This window comes from Neofelis nebulosa, chromosome 6, assembly GCF_028018385.1.
Source record: "Neofelis nebulosa isolate mNeoNeb1 chromosome 6, mNeoNeb1.pri, whole genome shotgun sequence".
In the NCBI taxonomy this organism is placed as follows: Eukaryota; Metazoa; Chordata; class Mammalia; order Carnivora; family Felidae; genus Neofelis; species Neofelis nebulosa.
This window is the reverse complement of record NC_080787.1, coordinates 138,487,487-138,501,576: the sequence shown is the minus strand read 5'-3', so window position 1 is coordinate 138,501,576 and position 14,090 is coordinate 138,487,487. Positions and strand designations below refer to the sequence as shown.

The window sequence follows — 14,090 nt, the reverse complement described above, 5'->3', positions numbered from 1 at the left end:
CACAATCCGAGGATAGCCATTCACGCGCACACATAATTGAAACAAACGCACTGGTATTTTTCCGAGGCTCCGTATACTCTTTTCTGTTCTACGTTATTACAAAGTGCTGGCCGTGACCCACTAAGTGGATTTTGCTCCCCATTGACAGGTTACAGTCAGCAGTTTGAAAACCGCTGCTTAAAGCATTTTGGACAGAGGGAGCGGCATGTGTAAAGCAACACAGTAAGGTGAAATGCTGGGCAAGGGCTACCAAATTTGTACCTGAAAAAAGAGAGGCTCCAGAAGCTACTCTGGAAACTGTGACCTACTATAAAGGAGCAAAGAAGTTAGAGATGATGGAGTAACGTAGTGGATGGTGCAGGCTGATTAGCCATCGCAGCCATCTTGTGAAACCCAGAGGGTGCAGCGTTTTCCTGTTCCATCTTCTGTAGAAGTGAGACGTCCCTGAGGAAAGCGCAGAGCTGTGGCAGCGTGAGGGCAGACCTGGAACTCGAGTCCTGAGGGAAGTGTGTCTGCGATTTACTCTAGTCCCACCTGCCACTAAAATTGCTCTGCATGCGGGCCTTCTTCAGAAGTTTTTTTTTTTTAAACCACTATTCTGACACTTGTTAGCCTTCTTCAAATTCTATTAGAATTTGAGGTTATTTTCAATAGAGGTTGTAATAGTTTTACATTTTCTCTTATTCTAAGATGTAATAGTACATTAGAAAAAAATACTTACCTCTGTATTAAAATACATTATCATAATTTTCATAACATGTTTATGTGAAATTAAAACAAGATTCATTCATGTATATAAATATTGAATCACCATGTTGTATACCCGAAACTAATACAATATTGTATGTCAACCACACTTCAACTAAAAAAAAGAAAAAAAGATTCACTCACAGTTTACCACCTAGAAAAATGATGCTTTTTCTCGTTCCTTTCAAGTCTTCATCTTTTATGCTTTGTAAAGTTAACGATTACCATATGGTATAGACAGTATTTCAATCTCTTTTCACTTTTAATTTTTCATAAACACCTTTCCAGGTTTTTTCATTGCATTCATTTATCATTGCTAGTATCTTTCTTTGCAATAATCCATCATGTTGAAGTTCTGCAATATATTGAAGACTATCTTCATTACTATGCTTTATGTTGCTGTCAGTTTGTTATTAAAAATAATCATTATATATGTCTTTGTTCATTTAACTTATTTTAATTTTTTATAAATTCTTACTGTAATTTAAATATGGTAGTTGTGGGTGCCAGCGTGGTTCAGTCGGTGAAGCATCCGGTTAAGCTCCAAGTCATGATCTCACAGTTTGTGGGTTTGAGCCCCGCATCGGGCTCTGTGCTGAGCGCTCAGAGCCTGGAGCCTGCTTCAGATTCTGTGTCTCCCTCTCTCTCTGCCCCTCCCCTGGTCATACCCTTTCTCTCTCTCTAAAATAAATAGACATTAAATAATAATAAAATAAAATAAAATATGGTAGTTGTTGCTCTGCATTGCTAAATTTCCTCCTATAGGGTTGAACTAATTAGTACTTCAAAGGAAGAGTCTCCTGAATGTACCTTTTGTCTTATGTAGCTCCTCTGCCATTGGGGTTTGTAATACCTTCTTTTTTTTCCAATGAACATGTGCCTCCTTTTCTAAGTTTTTTCATTATTGACAAATAGGTTTCCTTATTTTTTGCTACTTATATTTTATTTGTGGACACATGTTTTTTGCCCACCTACTTGCCGATTAATTGCTTATTTAAGGTCAGGGTTCTTTCCATTTTCCCTGACTATGTAATGAAAGAAAATAGGAGTTAGTTTTGTATTAGAAATAAACTCTATGCTTGTGAGCTGCTTTTTGCTTTAAAAAGTTACCTTTAGCCTCATGGCCGCCTTTGTTTACCAGATTCTTATGTTTTGATGTATTATCAGTGTCAGTTCTCACATCTGTCCTTAACTAGCTGCTGCAGTGCGAAATACGATCTTGTACTAGATGAGCAAGCAGAGGATCCGAAATCAAGTCACTCCCACACAAGTAAGAAACACAAGAAGAAAACTCGTCACTGCTCTGAAGAAAAAGAAGATGAAGACTATATGCCGATCAAAAATACTAATCAGGTACTTCGAGTGTCCGGCCTTAGCTGCAGGGGGGTAACCATTTTATCCCTCTGTACATTACATCTTAGCGACGTAAGTTAGGGACTAAGCATATAGATCTGGACAGGGTGCGTATGTTCTAACCCCAATGGTTTCATTGGGGTTAATGAACTTTAATTGTCAAGAACATATATCACAAGTGATAAAAGATTGTTTTCAAAGTAGCTTCGTATATCATTTAGTTCCATATTGCAAAACAAGTGTGATTTCCATACATGTGGACACTAATTCCCATCAGTGTGGTTATGCTGAAAAAGTGCTCATTTATCATTTTCATTTATTACCAAGTGTTACGGATAGTACCGATAGCTGTTGAGGTTTTCAGGCCCGTGGAACATTTATGCGCTTCTATATTGTGTATCTGAAATAAAAACAGCACTCATAATTAACCACGTGAGGACTTCTCAGCCAGGCCCTGGTTGATGCAGAGATTTTAGTAGGCAAAGGTGAGAAGGGAGAAAATTCAAGATGGTAAGAAGGTCAAGCAGAAATGCAGAGGAGAGATGTGTATGGTTGGCAAAGTAAGGGATTGGCTTCGGAAAAACTAGGTGTACATTTCGGCACGGCTGTTCGTTGATGTGGCCTCCACAAGTTAGTGAGCTTTCTGAGCTAGTTTCCTCCTCTGTGAAATTGAGATTATATTTACCTTATAGGTACGTTGTTGAGATTAAGGGAAGGAAAACATGGGTGCACACATTTTCTACACTGGGTATTATTACTTTTACTGTTACAGTCAAATTAGTGTGTTTTAAACCACTTGGAATAGTTTCTGTGGTAAGGCCATTAACTAGATTGATATTTCAGTTTGTTTCTTTTTGATGTTTAGGGATTGCTTAAATTTTTTTTGTTTGTTTTTTAGTTTTAAAAATGACTTGTATGGTTCCAAAGTAAAGTGGTACAAACGGAGAACCTGTCCCCTTCCCTGTCCCCTGTCCCCTTCTGCCCCCAAGGTAACCATTTAATGTGCTTCATGGGTTGTTCTTCATTTTTTAAAAATTTCAACAGACACATATTTTACATATATTCTTAGTTTCCTGTGTTCTAGATAGCATATATTCCTACTTCTTGCTATTATCTTGTGTATCTTTTTCCGTAGCCTTTCTGCTGTTTAAAGATGGCCATCATTCATGACCTGCCCTCATTTTTCAGGTTACACCTTCACTCAGTTACTCAATCCTCCAAATAATAGGCACATGAATCTGTAATAGCTAACATCTTGTGTGCTTACGGTGTGCGGTGGATACGATTTTCCCCATCTCACAGCAGAGAAAGTGAAAACTGGAGAGGTTAAGCGGCTTGCCTGGTTTTGTACCACTGATAAGTAAGAGAAGCACAGTGTAAATCTGGACGTGTACTCCTAACCACTCTGCTGCTGCTCTTATCTGGAATATATTCCTGGCCGTTTCCTCTCCTAAATTCTATTGCTATGCTAATATAGTTTGTGCCCTAGTATAATAATCCAGTGTGACCTAATGGAACATCTGCCTCTTCTTACTAATGTCTGTACTCTATCAGTTTAGCCTAAGACCACCCCAATCTTTTAAAATGGTGGCTGCGTCCCGTTTCTGTGAATATTTAGCAGATTTGCCACTAAAACTCCTTGGTCTCTACCCCTGCTTCCTCCTACCACCACACTCACCATGTGTTCCTTTTAGCTGCAGTTTCTCATCTTGCACTTGTACATGGAATCTGGAATCAGTGAAATCAGGCCTGAGATATACTTTGGTGTATTTGAAATCATCAGAGGTCCAAAAAATCCAAAAGCTGGCCACATGTTAATTAAGTCTGTGATTCCCTCCTCTTTTTGCAAATCGTTTTTATCTTCTCTTTGATTACTTAAAACTTTATAATAGCAAATACCTTTGTTTTTTGGCAAGGAGTAAAAGGCATCAAGTACTTTTGGGGGGAATGTTGTTAGTATCTTTCAAATAATTTTAAGTCCATTGGTAATTATAAAATTGTTAAATTCGGGGTGCCTGGGTGGCTCGGTCGGTTGAGCGTCCGACTTCGGCTCAGGTCATGATCTCACAGTCCGTGAGTTCGAGCCCAGCGTCGGGCTATGTGCTGACAGTTCAGAGCCTGGAGCCTGTGTCTCCCTCTCTCTCTGACCCTCCCCCATTCATGCTCTGTCTCTCTCTGTCTCAAAAATAAATAAACGTTAAAAAAAAAAAGTTAAAAAAATAAAATTGTTAAATTCTAAATAATAATCTCCTAACTTTATTTCTCCCCTCAAAGTATATTAAAGCAAATGTTTTTGTATTTTGTACTTGGTTATTTTTTTTTAAGTGTATTTATTTATTTAGAGACAGAGAGCGTGGGAGGGGCAGAGAAAGGGGGGAAGAGAACAGACTCCACACTGTCAGTGCAGAGCACAACACAGGGCTTTATCTCACGAATGTGAGACCATGACGCGAGCTGAAATCAAGGGTCAGACACTTAAATGACTGAGCCACCCAGGCACCCCTGATTTTGTACTTTGATTTAGTATACTAATCAAATTTTCTCTTATTTTTTCTTATACTAATTTTCTCTTATTTTTTTTTTCCAGGTAATAGCATCTGTATTTAAGATCTTAGTGGGCCAGATATTTTTTGTATTATTCTGATCTTTATCCTTTTGAGTTCAGTCTCAAAAATACAATCACTAAAGGGGATTTTCTGTGCTAGATTATTTTCAGGTATAGCTCAGATTTTCCTATTTATTGGTATTTTGCTTGGTAAGCCTAGTTCCCTAAGAATGTTTTAACTTATTTCTTGAAGTTCTTTGTTTTTTGTTGAGTGACAGACTTACTACTGAATTCGAAAACTTCTCTGTTTAATTTTTTCACCTCATGTCTTTATTCCAAAGGTGGTTACTATGTTGTTGAGGTTTGGGCTTTACTGGGGTTCCAGGAAGTGAGTTCTCGGCTGTGGGTTTTGCCTTGCTGAGAAGTATTCATTCTGGCTGTCAGTCCTCTGTGGCTTTTAAAGTGTTTATTATTCTTATAATTTGGGACTCTATTTTTACTGTCATTTTAATCATTTAGTATTATTTTAGTGATTTAGATTTAACTAAACCTTTGATTGAGTCCTAAAGACCTGAGCAAGCATGGCTCTTAGTTTAGATTTTTTTTGGACTGCTTTACATGAAATCATTGGATAGGTTAAGGTTTAAATTGGCCACTTAAAAAAATAAATAAATAGGACTTTTTAATGGTGTTTTTTCTTTCCTTTTTAGCCACATGCTAGTTTAATCATTTTGCCTTATGTCTTAAGTGTATAAATTGATAGAATGTTTTCTTAAGATTTTTTTTTTCAATGTTTATGTATTTTTGGAGAGAGAGAGCAGGGGAGGGGCAGAGAGACAGGGGGCAGAGGATCCAAAGCAGGCTCTGCACTGACAGCAGAGAGCCCGATGCAGGGCTCGAACTCAGGAACCATGAGATCATGACCTGAGCCAAAGTTGGGCACTTAACTGATTGAGCCACCCAGGCACCCATAAAATGATATAATTTTTTATAGTCTGTACTGGAAAGACTTAGAGCTCATCGAATTAATTTCTCTCACTTTAGATATAAAGTTCCTGACCCCACAGGCCTGTGAGCCTTTTGAGTTTAATCAGAGAGCTAGAACTTTAACATTATTTTGATTCATTCAGGTATGAGGTTTTTTTTTCATTATTCTGTACCACCCCCTTTTCAATTTTATATGTGAAGTTACTGCTCAATTGAATAATAATCTCCAACCTGTATAGATCTCCTGAGTCTCAATTTCTTTATTTCTAGAATGAGGGTAATATTGTGCCCCCAAAGCACTTAGCACTGTGCTAGCACATACATACTTAAAGGATCTGTTCTAATATGACTTCACCCAGCCACCTGAAGTTTCTCTTTTATGCACACAGTGCTGATTTCTTCCTTGCTCTTTGGTTTTCACTTCCACTCTGTGCATTAGCCTTCCTGCAGCCAATCCACAGCCAAACCCACTCACTCTTTGAGGTTCATCTCCAGTCCTAACTTCTCTATGAAACCTCCCCTGATAAATCTGACCTCAAGATTATTTGTTTGACACATCTCCTAAATGGCAGAGACCATTTGAACCGAGAGCTGCCTGACTTCAAAGCTTGTGTAGCTTTGAAAATACTCCATCCAAGTAGGAGAGGTTTTAAGGCTTCTGCCCATTTCACATTTTCAGCTTCCTCAATTTTTTCAAAAAATTAAGTACTGTGTAGTCTTTTATCTCTTTCTCTGTAATTTTAAACACTCAAAGCATTTAATTGCCTATTTGTATAATTGCTGAGGACTTTAAAGAGTTACGCATCAGCTAAGCGATCTCTCCATCTTAAAAGTTGGTTGTCTCAGCCAATACAAGAATTAAGTGTACAGACAGAATAGTACATAGGTATTTACATTTTGTGTATGTTACAGGAAGCACCAAAAAATTCTTTGATCTGGGGCTGTCATGTTTTGCTAGAAAACAGTTGGTAAAGGGTTAAACCACATAGTCATTCTTCTACCTTGGGGACTCTTTTAGAATGACAAGACCTATTGGGATTGTGTGGGAAATTATGAATCAGTTTATAATGTTGTATTCCACAAACACTGATTATAACAATCATGTTAGATCTGTTTTCACATATGACAATCTCCATGCCGGGTGTCATGTACAGTATCTGGACAGTGTATGGAATAATTATGAATCTTTGCTTACAACCCAGTCCTTAACCATGGGTATTCATCACTCTAGATTTTAAACCTTGATATTTATCTTTACTATAATGTCTGTGGTGATAGAGTTGGCACCCTTGGGAGCTCAATCCTTAGGATTTTGCCTTTCCTCTGAGAGAAATCTGTTAAGGAAGTTGGATTTTATGAACTTATCTCTTGAAAGAGCATCGGCTCTGGTCTCTTTAGATTTCAGCTACTTGCTGAGATACTCACTTTAATTAGGGGTAGAACACAAGCAGAAAGAGAATTGTTTTAAGTAACCCTCTTCTGTGTGTGGAAATTACTACTGTTAATTACTAAGAATGGAATTTAATGTACCTACTCTATTGTCTGTCTTAAGGGCAGTGGAATTTTCCATTGTTTCTTAGCTCATTTTAAGGATATATGTAAATAAATGATTTTTAATAAAAACATACATCAGTGTAGTGTAAACAAGGAAAATTTATTTGAAGATTTGGAGAGGAGCTGTTATAAAATAAACACTTGAAAAATAATGAGACCAAAGTATGCAGTATCTGTTTTCCTTTTGGACTGACTGACTTGTCTAAAACCTCTCCTGGCTATCTCTTCTTTTAGGGGTAAAAGTTGGGCTTTTAGGGGAATTTTAGTAATTCCATTGCCGATCACTTGGGAGTGAAGAAGGGAGAGGTGGAAAGGTGAGCAGCCACAACCAGAGTTCTTGGTGTCACGATTTTCTCTAAAGACTTGTTCTGTTTTCAGCTGGATGATTTCAATTCTTGGTTTTGGATCTCATCCTTTAGTTCAGCTGAAATAGTAGATACAAAGCAATGAGATCGATAAGAAAAATGGTTAAGTCTCTTTGTGAATTATTTTTGCTTTCTGATTTACAAGATTCTGGGCATTAGTGGTAGTGTTCCAGTCTGAGCTGGTATAGCTCCTCGCTGAGTTTTATTAATTGACAGTGACTACAAGATGATTCTTCTACTCATTCACCTGTAACTGTCTCTCCATTCCTTTGACAGGATATCTACAGGGAAATGGGGTTTGGTCACTATGAAGAAGAGGAAAGCTGTTGGGAGAAACAAAAGAGTGAAAAGAGAGACCGACCTCAAAACCGAAGTCGTAGCCGATCTCGAGAAAGGGACGGCCACTACAGTAACAGTCACAAAGCCAAATACCAAACAGACCCCTATGAAAGAGAACGGAGTAAAAAGAGAGACCGAAGCAGGAGTCCCAGGAAATCCAAAGATAAAGAAAAATCCAAGTACAGATGAAAGACAGAGAATCAGACATGGGTGGCTAATGTATTTACTGTTGTCTAACTTGGAGCACCAGGTACTCAGATATTGTGTCAAAGCATCAGAGACTCTGCTTATTTTTTTTTCACACTAGGGTTATGGCCCTTTCCGATTAATACTGATTGTATAGGGCACAGAAAGACAATAAAAAGTTGAACATTTTCTTTGTATACTTTTGTACACTAATTTTATTGTTATACATAAATAGTGGTCTTCATTTTTCAAGTCTTTCACATTTTCCACTCTTCTCTTTTTTAAATGAAGTATTTCATACCTACAAAAATTCACAGATGTGTATATATAAGGTATAAAGAATAGTAAATATTTGTGTACCCATGAGCCAGCTCAAGAAATAGAGTATCACCTGCATTTTAGAAACCCTCTGTGTGTTCTCTCCTCAAGTGATGATTATTCTGAATTTTCTATTTGTCATTCTCCCGCTTGTTATAGTTTTACAACATATGGATGTATTCGTAAATAAAATGTTAAGTTTTGTATGTTTTTGAATTTTATATAAATAGCATAATGTATGTTTACTTCTGTGACTTGCTTTTTTCAGCTTAGTATATTTTGAGAGTCATTCATTTTTATTGCTTTATAGTGTTGTATCAATAGACCACAATTTACCCATTCTTCTGTTAGTGGACATTTGGGGTTGGTTTGTGTGTTTTTGTTTTTGCTATTGCAAACAATGCCGCTGTGACCATTCTGTATATAGGAGAGATATCGCTTGCTCACGCAGTATGGAAATCCTCGTCTTTGTAAGATAATGCCAAGCTGTATTCTACAGTGGCCGAACCAGCTTACACCCCGACGCGCGTTATGTGACTTACCTTTGTTTCGCATTCTCTCCAGCGCTTCTTAGTTTCCCACTTTTCAATTTTGTCAATTTAGTGGACGCGTAGTGGTATCTTCTTGTGCTTTCCAGCAAGAAGACTGCTATTATTCTTATATTTGTTCTAATATATGTAACTTGTTCTCTTCCTCTGGCTGCTTTTAAGGTTTTCTCACTGCTGTTAAGAAATTTGATTATGATGTGCTTGGTGTAGTTTTTTCATCATTCTTCTGCTTGGGCTGTTTACCTGTGGGTTTATGGTTTTCACCAGGTTTGGAAAATTTGGGGCTATTATTTATTCAGTTACTTTTTGCTGTTTTCCCTCCTCTCAGCCCTCTCCTAAGACTCCCGATTACTTGTATGTTAGGCTGTTTGAAGTTGTCGCACGTTACACTGATGCTCCATTTGGGTTAAGTCTTCTTCTCTGTTCCGTATTGAATAGTTTCCATTGTTATGTCCTCACATTCATTAATCTTTTCTCCTGAAGTATGTAATCTTCTCTTAATCCCACCCAGTGTAGTATTCACCTCAGACATTATTTTTAATTTTAGAAGTTCTGTTTGTGTCTTTTTTATATCCCCCATGCCTCTCCTTAACATGCTTATGCTTTCCTCCTTTTTTTTTTTTTTTTTAAACACCCAGAGTACATTAATAATAGCTGTTCTAATGTACTTGGCCATTCTATCATCTGTATCATTTCTGGTCTGTTTCTATTGATTGATTTTTTTTCCCCCCACCCATTATTGAGTTGTAATTTACTTTGTATCCCTGGTAATTTTTGGATTTTACGTTGTTGTGCACTAGAGTTTTTGTATTCCTTTAAATATGTTGAGCTTTTTCTGGAACATAATGAAGTTACTTGGAAACAGTCTGATCCTTTCGTAGCTTGCTTTTAAGCTTAATGAGGCGCTAGGGCTAATTTGGCTCACCACGGGAGTAAACCCTTCTGAATACTCTCCACTATGCTTTGTCTTTTATGAGATTTCCCCTCTCTGGCTATGGGAACAAGAACTATTTTGAGCCCTATATGAACTCCCAAATTGTGCTGCCTGTTCTTTTCTGGTGGCTCTTTCCCACCTTTGGGTAGTTTCCTCATGTGCATACACTGATTAGTATTCAGCTGAAGACTCAGGCAAACCCTCTGTAGATCTGGAACTCTCCCTTTGTAGTTTCCCCTCTTTCCAATTCTCTGCCCTACAAACTTTATCTTGGCTCTCCTGCATTCTCTGCCCATGGAGACTCCCTATCACCACGCTATAGTGTGGACACTGTGCGGTAACCTCAGACAATTATTGGACTTGCCTTGTTCTTCTCTCAAGAGTCACTGTCTTGCACTGGCTGTTGTCCAGTGTCTGAAAAACTTTGTAGTATATTTTCTGTACAGGCTTTTAGTTGTTTAACATGGGGAAGGTAAATTCTGCTCCTGTCACTGCTTTCTGGCCAGAGTAGAAATCTTAGTGTTTAAATTTGCATTTCCTAAATGCTGACAATGTTGAGTATCTTTTCATATGTATTATAGTCATTCTTGATTGCTTTCTGTGAAAAGTTTCACATGTCTTTTGCCCATTTTATGTGAAGTTGTCTTTTTATTACAGATTTCTTTGAGGAGTTTTTCTTATGGATACGAATCCATTTTTACTCTTTGATGTTGTAAACATTTTTTCTCAGTTTGTGGTGTATTTTCTCACCTTTGTATTGATATGCTTGGAAGAGCACAAGTTGTAAATGTCCCCTCAACTTTGTAATATAAAAAATTTCAGGAGTGCCTGGGTGGCTCTGTCGGTTAAGCGTCTGACTTTGGCTCAGGTCATGATCTCGTGGTTTGTGAGTTCAAGCCCTGCATCAGGATCTCTGCTGTCAGCACAGAGCCTGCTTTGGATCCTCTGTCTCTCTCTCTATATATACCCCTCCCCCACTAGCACACTATCTCTCAAAAATATTTAAAAGATTTAAAAATTTTTTTCATATAAACACAAAAACAATGAACCTCTATAAGCCTTCCATCCAGATTTAACAATTAATAACAACTTGATCCAATTTGAAAGTAAATTGAAAACATGATGAACTTTAACCTTTCAGTATTTCACCATGCATTTCTTAAAAAGCAAGTGTCCTATATAACCACGATATTATTATCACATTTAAGAAAATTAACAATAAGTGCACTTGACTGGCCCAGTCTATAGAGCATGAGACTCTTGATTTTGAGGTCATGAGTTGGAGTCTCATGTTGCGTACAGAGAAAAGAAAAGTAACAATAATCCCAGAATAAATAATATATAGTCTACATTTGAATTTCCCTGAATATCTCAAGAATGTCATTTTTAGGTATTGATTTGTTTTTAATCCCAGACTCAACATTCATGCATCACATCTTGTTCTTGTCACTTTATTCTCTTAATCTAGAAGAGTTTCTTATCCATCCTTCCCACCTCAAATGACATTGACTTTTTGAAGAGTTCAGGCCAGAATATTTCTTAGAGTGTTTCAGATTCTGGAAGTTGATGGTATCTTCATTGTGTCTTCTAACTCTTCTCTATTTCCCGTAAACTAGAAGTTATGTCTAAATGTTTGATTAGAATTAGGTTATATATTTTGGGCAGAAATCTTTAAGTTGAATGTCAAATTTATTAGCCTTTCTCTGTGTGTTTCGTGTTTTTTATATTTTGTTCAAGAAGTCCTTAATAAAGATATTCTCCTATATTCTAAAAGTTGTAAATAAAGCTTTGTTTTTTATATTTAAATCTTTAATCCACCTTGTATGTGTGTATGTGTATGGTGTGATATAGCAAAAAAAATCTTTTTTTTTAACATATGGATGTAGCCAATTGTCCAAAACATTAGTGAATAGATCATGTATATTCCCTGTTGATCTTCTATCAGGTAAGTTTCCATATATGTGTGGATTTTGTTTCATGGGTTCTCTCTTCCATTGGTTTACTGTTTATCCCTCCACCAATACCACACATCGACATTTCTGTGGCAATAGAAAGTATTTAAGCAAGCCCTCCCCCCCCCCCCCCCGACCTGTTTTATTAAAAATGCCTCTGCCCTTTGTTTTGTGCAATTTTGGAATCAATTTGCCTGGTTTCCCAAAGAATTCTTTTAGGATTTTAATTGCATTTGCATTCAAACAATAGAAACTTTTGTGGAAAAAAAACAGCAATCACAATATTGAATTTTCCTATTCATAAAATAGCTTATCCCTCCAGTCAGTTCTTGAACCTCTTAGAATTTTCCTTACAAAGCTTTTGCACTCCTTTTGTTAGATTTACTCCTAGTTTCCATATATTTTATAAGATTCTATTCTTTTATAAATTTGTTTCCTGACCTAAGAGGTCACACGTACCTTTCAACTTTTAATTTTGATATAATTTCAGGCTTACAGAAACAGTACAAAAAGGAAAATATGGAATGCTGCTCATTTTCATGTCTCCCTTGTGCAGGGGACGTGCTAATCTCTTTATAGTTCTAATTCCAGTATATGTGCTTCTGAAGTGAGCACACAAGTTATATTTTAGATTACTGCCCTTCTATCCAGTCATTTTACTAAAGCCATATATTTAAAACTTATCTCCAGGGTTTTTTTGTTTTGTTTTGTTTTGTTTTTGGTCTTTAATGTAGACAATAATGTTACCTGCAAATACATTGTATTTTCTTTCCCCGTTCCTATTTTTAAAATTATTTTTAAAAATATGTATACCGGAAAACCTTGGATTGCAAGTAATTTGTTCAGCGAGTGTTCTGCAAGACGAGCAAACATTTTTAATTCTAACTTGATAAACGAGCGATGTCTTGCAACACCAGCAGTATGTGATACCTAATGTCACGTGATCACAACTGAACCAACGGTTCTTGAATTCTCTTTGATAAACAAGTGTTTGGGATTATAAGCATGTTTCCAGAATGAATTATGCTTGCAAACCAAGGTTTTACTGTATACTTATATTTAAAAAAAATTTTTTTTTATGTTTAGTATTTGAGAGAGAGAGAGAGAGAGAGACAGAGAGCAAGCAGGGGAGGGGCAGAGAGAGAGGGAGACAAAGAATCAGAAGCGGGCTCCAGGCTCTGCTACCAGCACAGAGCCCGACATGGGGCTCCAACCCACAGACCGTGAGATCATGACCTGAGCTGAAGTCGGCCGCCCAACCGACTGAGCCCCCCAGGCACACCTACTATATACTTATTTGTAGTAGTGATGTTCTTTTAGTGTTTGCTGGCTAAAATTTCTAGTACAGCGGGGCCCAGGAGGCTCAGTCAGTTGAGTGTCAGTCTCTTGATTTTGGTTCAGGTCATGATCTCATGCTTCATGAGTTCAAGCCCAGCAGTGGGCTCACGCTAACAGTGTGGAGCCTGCTTGGGATTCTCTCTCTCTCCCCTTCTGTCTACCCTCCTGCTCTCTCTTTCTGTCTCTCTCTCAAAATAAATAAACAAAAACTTAAAAAAAATAAAATTTCTAGTATAGTGATGAAGTTGGCCTCTAATTTTCTTTTTTTGTATTGCTCTTGTCTGACTTTCACGTCCAGCTTATGGAATAAATTAGTGAGTGTTCTCTCTTTCTTTTCTTATTCTCTTCAAAGAGAAGAAAAAGATTGAAATTATCCATTCCTTGAAAATTGGGTAGAGCTTGCCTATGATGTTATCTGAACTTTGTATTTCCTTTGTGGAAAAAGTCCTTCACTACTGATTGAGAGTTCAATGATTATGGAATTACTAGCCTTTCGGTTTCTTGCAAGTGCTTTTTTTTGTTACTACATTGCTCTAGGAATTTGTTATTTTCTTTGAAGTTTTCAATTTATTGACTTGAAGTTGTTCGTAATATATGGTAGAGTTTTTATTATCCTTTTGATTTTATCTTACACCTTATGTTTTAGTGTGTCTTTGAAACAACATGTAGTCAGATTATTTTATTAAAAAAAATTTTTTTTTATTTTAGAGAGAGAGTGAGCACGTGCGAGTACACGAGTGGACAAGGGGCAGAGGGAAACAGAGAAAGAATCTCAAGCAGGCTTCACACTCAGCATGGTGCTTGACACGGTGCTCGATCCCACGACCCTGAGATCAGGACCTGAGCCCAAATCAAGAGCCAGATGCTCAACCAACTGAACGACCCAGGTGCCCCAATTTTGGCCTTCTGATAGATGTATAGTGA

At 37.3% G+C, this 14,090-nt stretch overlaps 1 protein-coding gene and 1 non-coding gene across 2 annotated transcripts in view; one reads left to right on the top strand and one right to left on the bottom strand.

Annotated features, from left to right (window-relative positions):
* PPIL4 (peptidylprolyl isomerase like 4) overlaps nucleotides 1–11,649 on the top strand; it is a 36,815-nt gene extending 25,166 nt beyond the window's left edge. Inside the window, exons 12-13 of the mRNA XM_058735605.1 lie at nucleotides 1,953–2,100; nucleotides 7,828–11,649. Coding sequence (XP_058591588.1) covers nucleotides 1,953–2,100; nucleotides 7,828–8,079 — 400 coding nt within the window. The 3' untranslated portion in view covers nucleotides 8,080–11,649. The remainder of the gene's footprint in view (nucleotides 1–1,952; nucleotides 2,101–7,827) is intronic.
* A 692-nt stretch (nucleotides 11,650–12,341) lies between these two features.
* Nucleotides 12,342–12,443, bottom strand: LOC131515585 (U6 spliceosomal RNA). The gene has a single exon (XR_009263649.1). It is a non-coding gene; the product is annotated as a U6 spliceosomal RNA (small nuclear RNA).
* Between the last annotated feature and the right edge of the window lie 1,647 nt (nucleotides 12,444–14,090).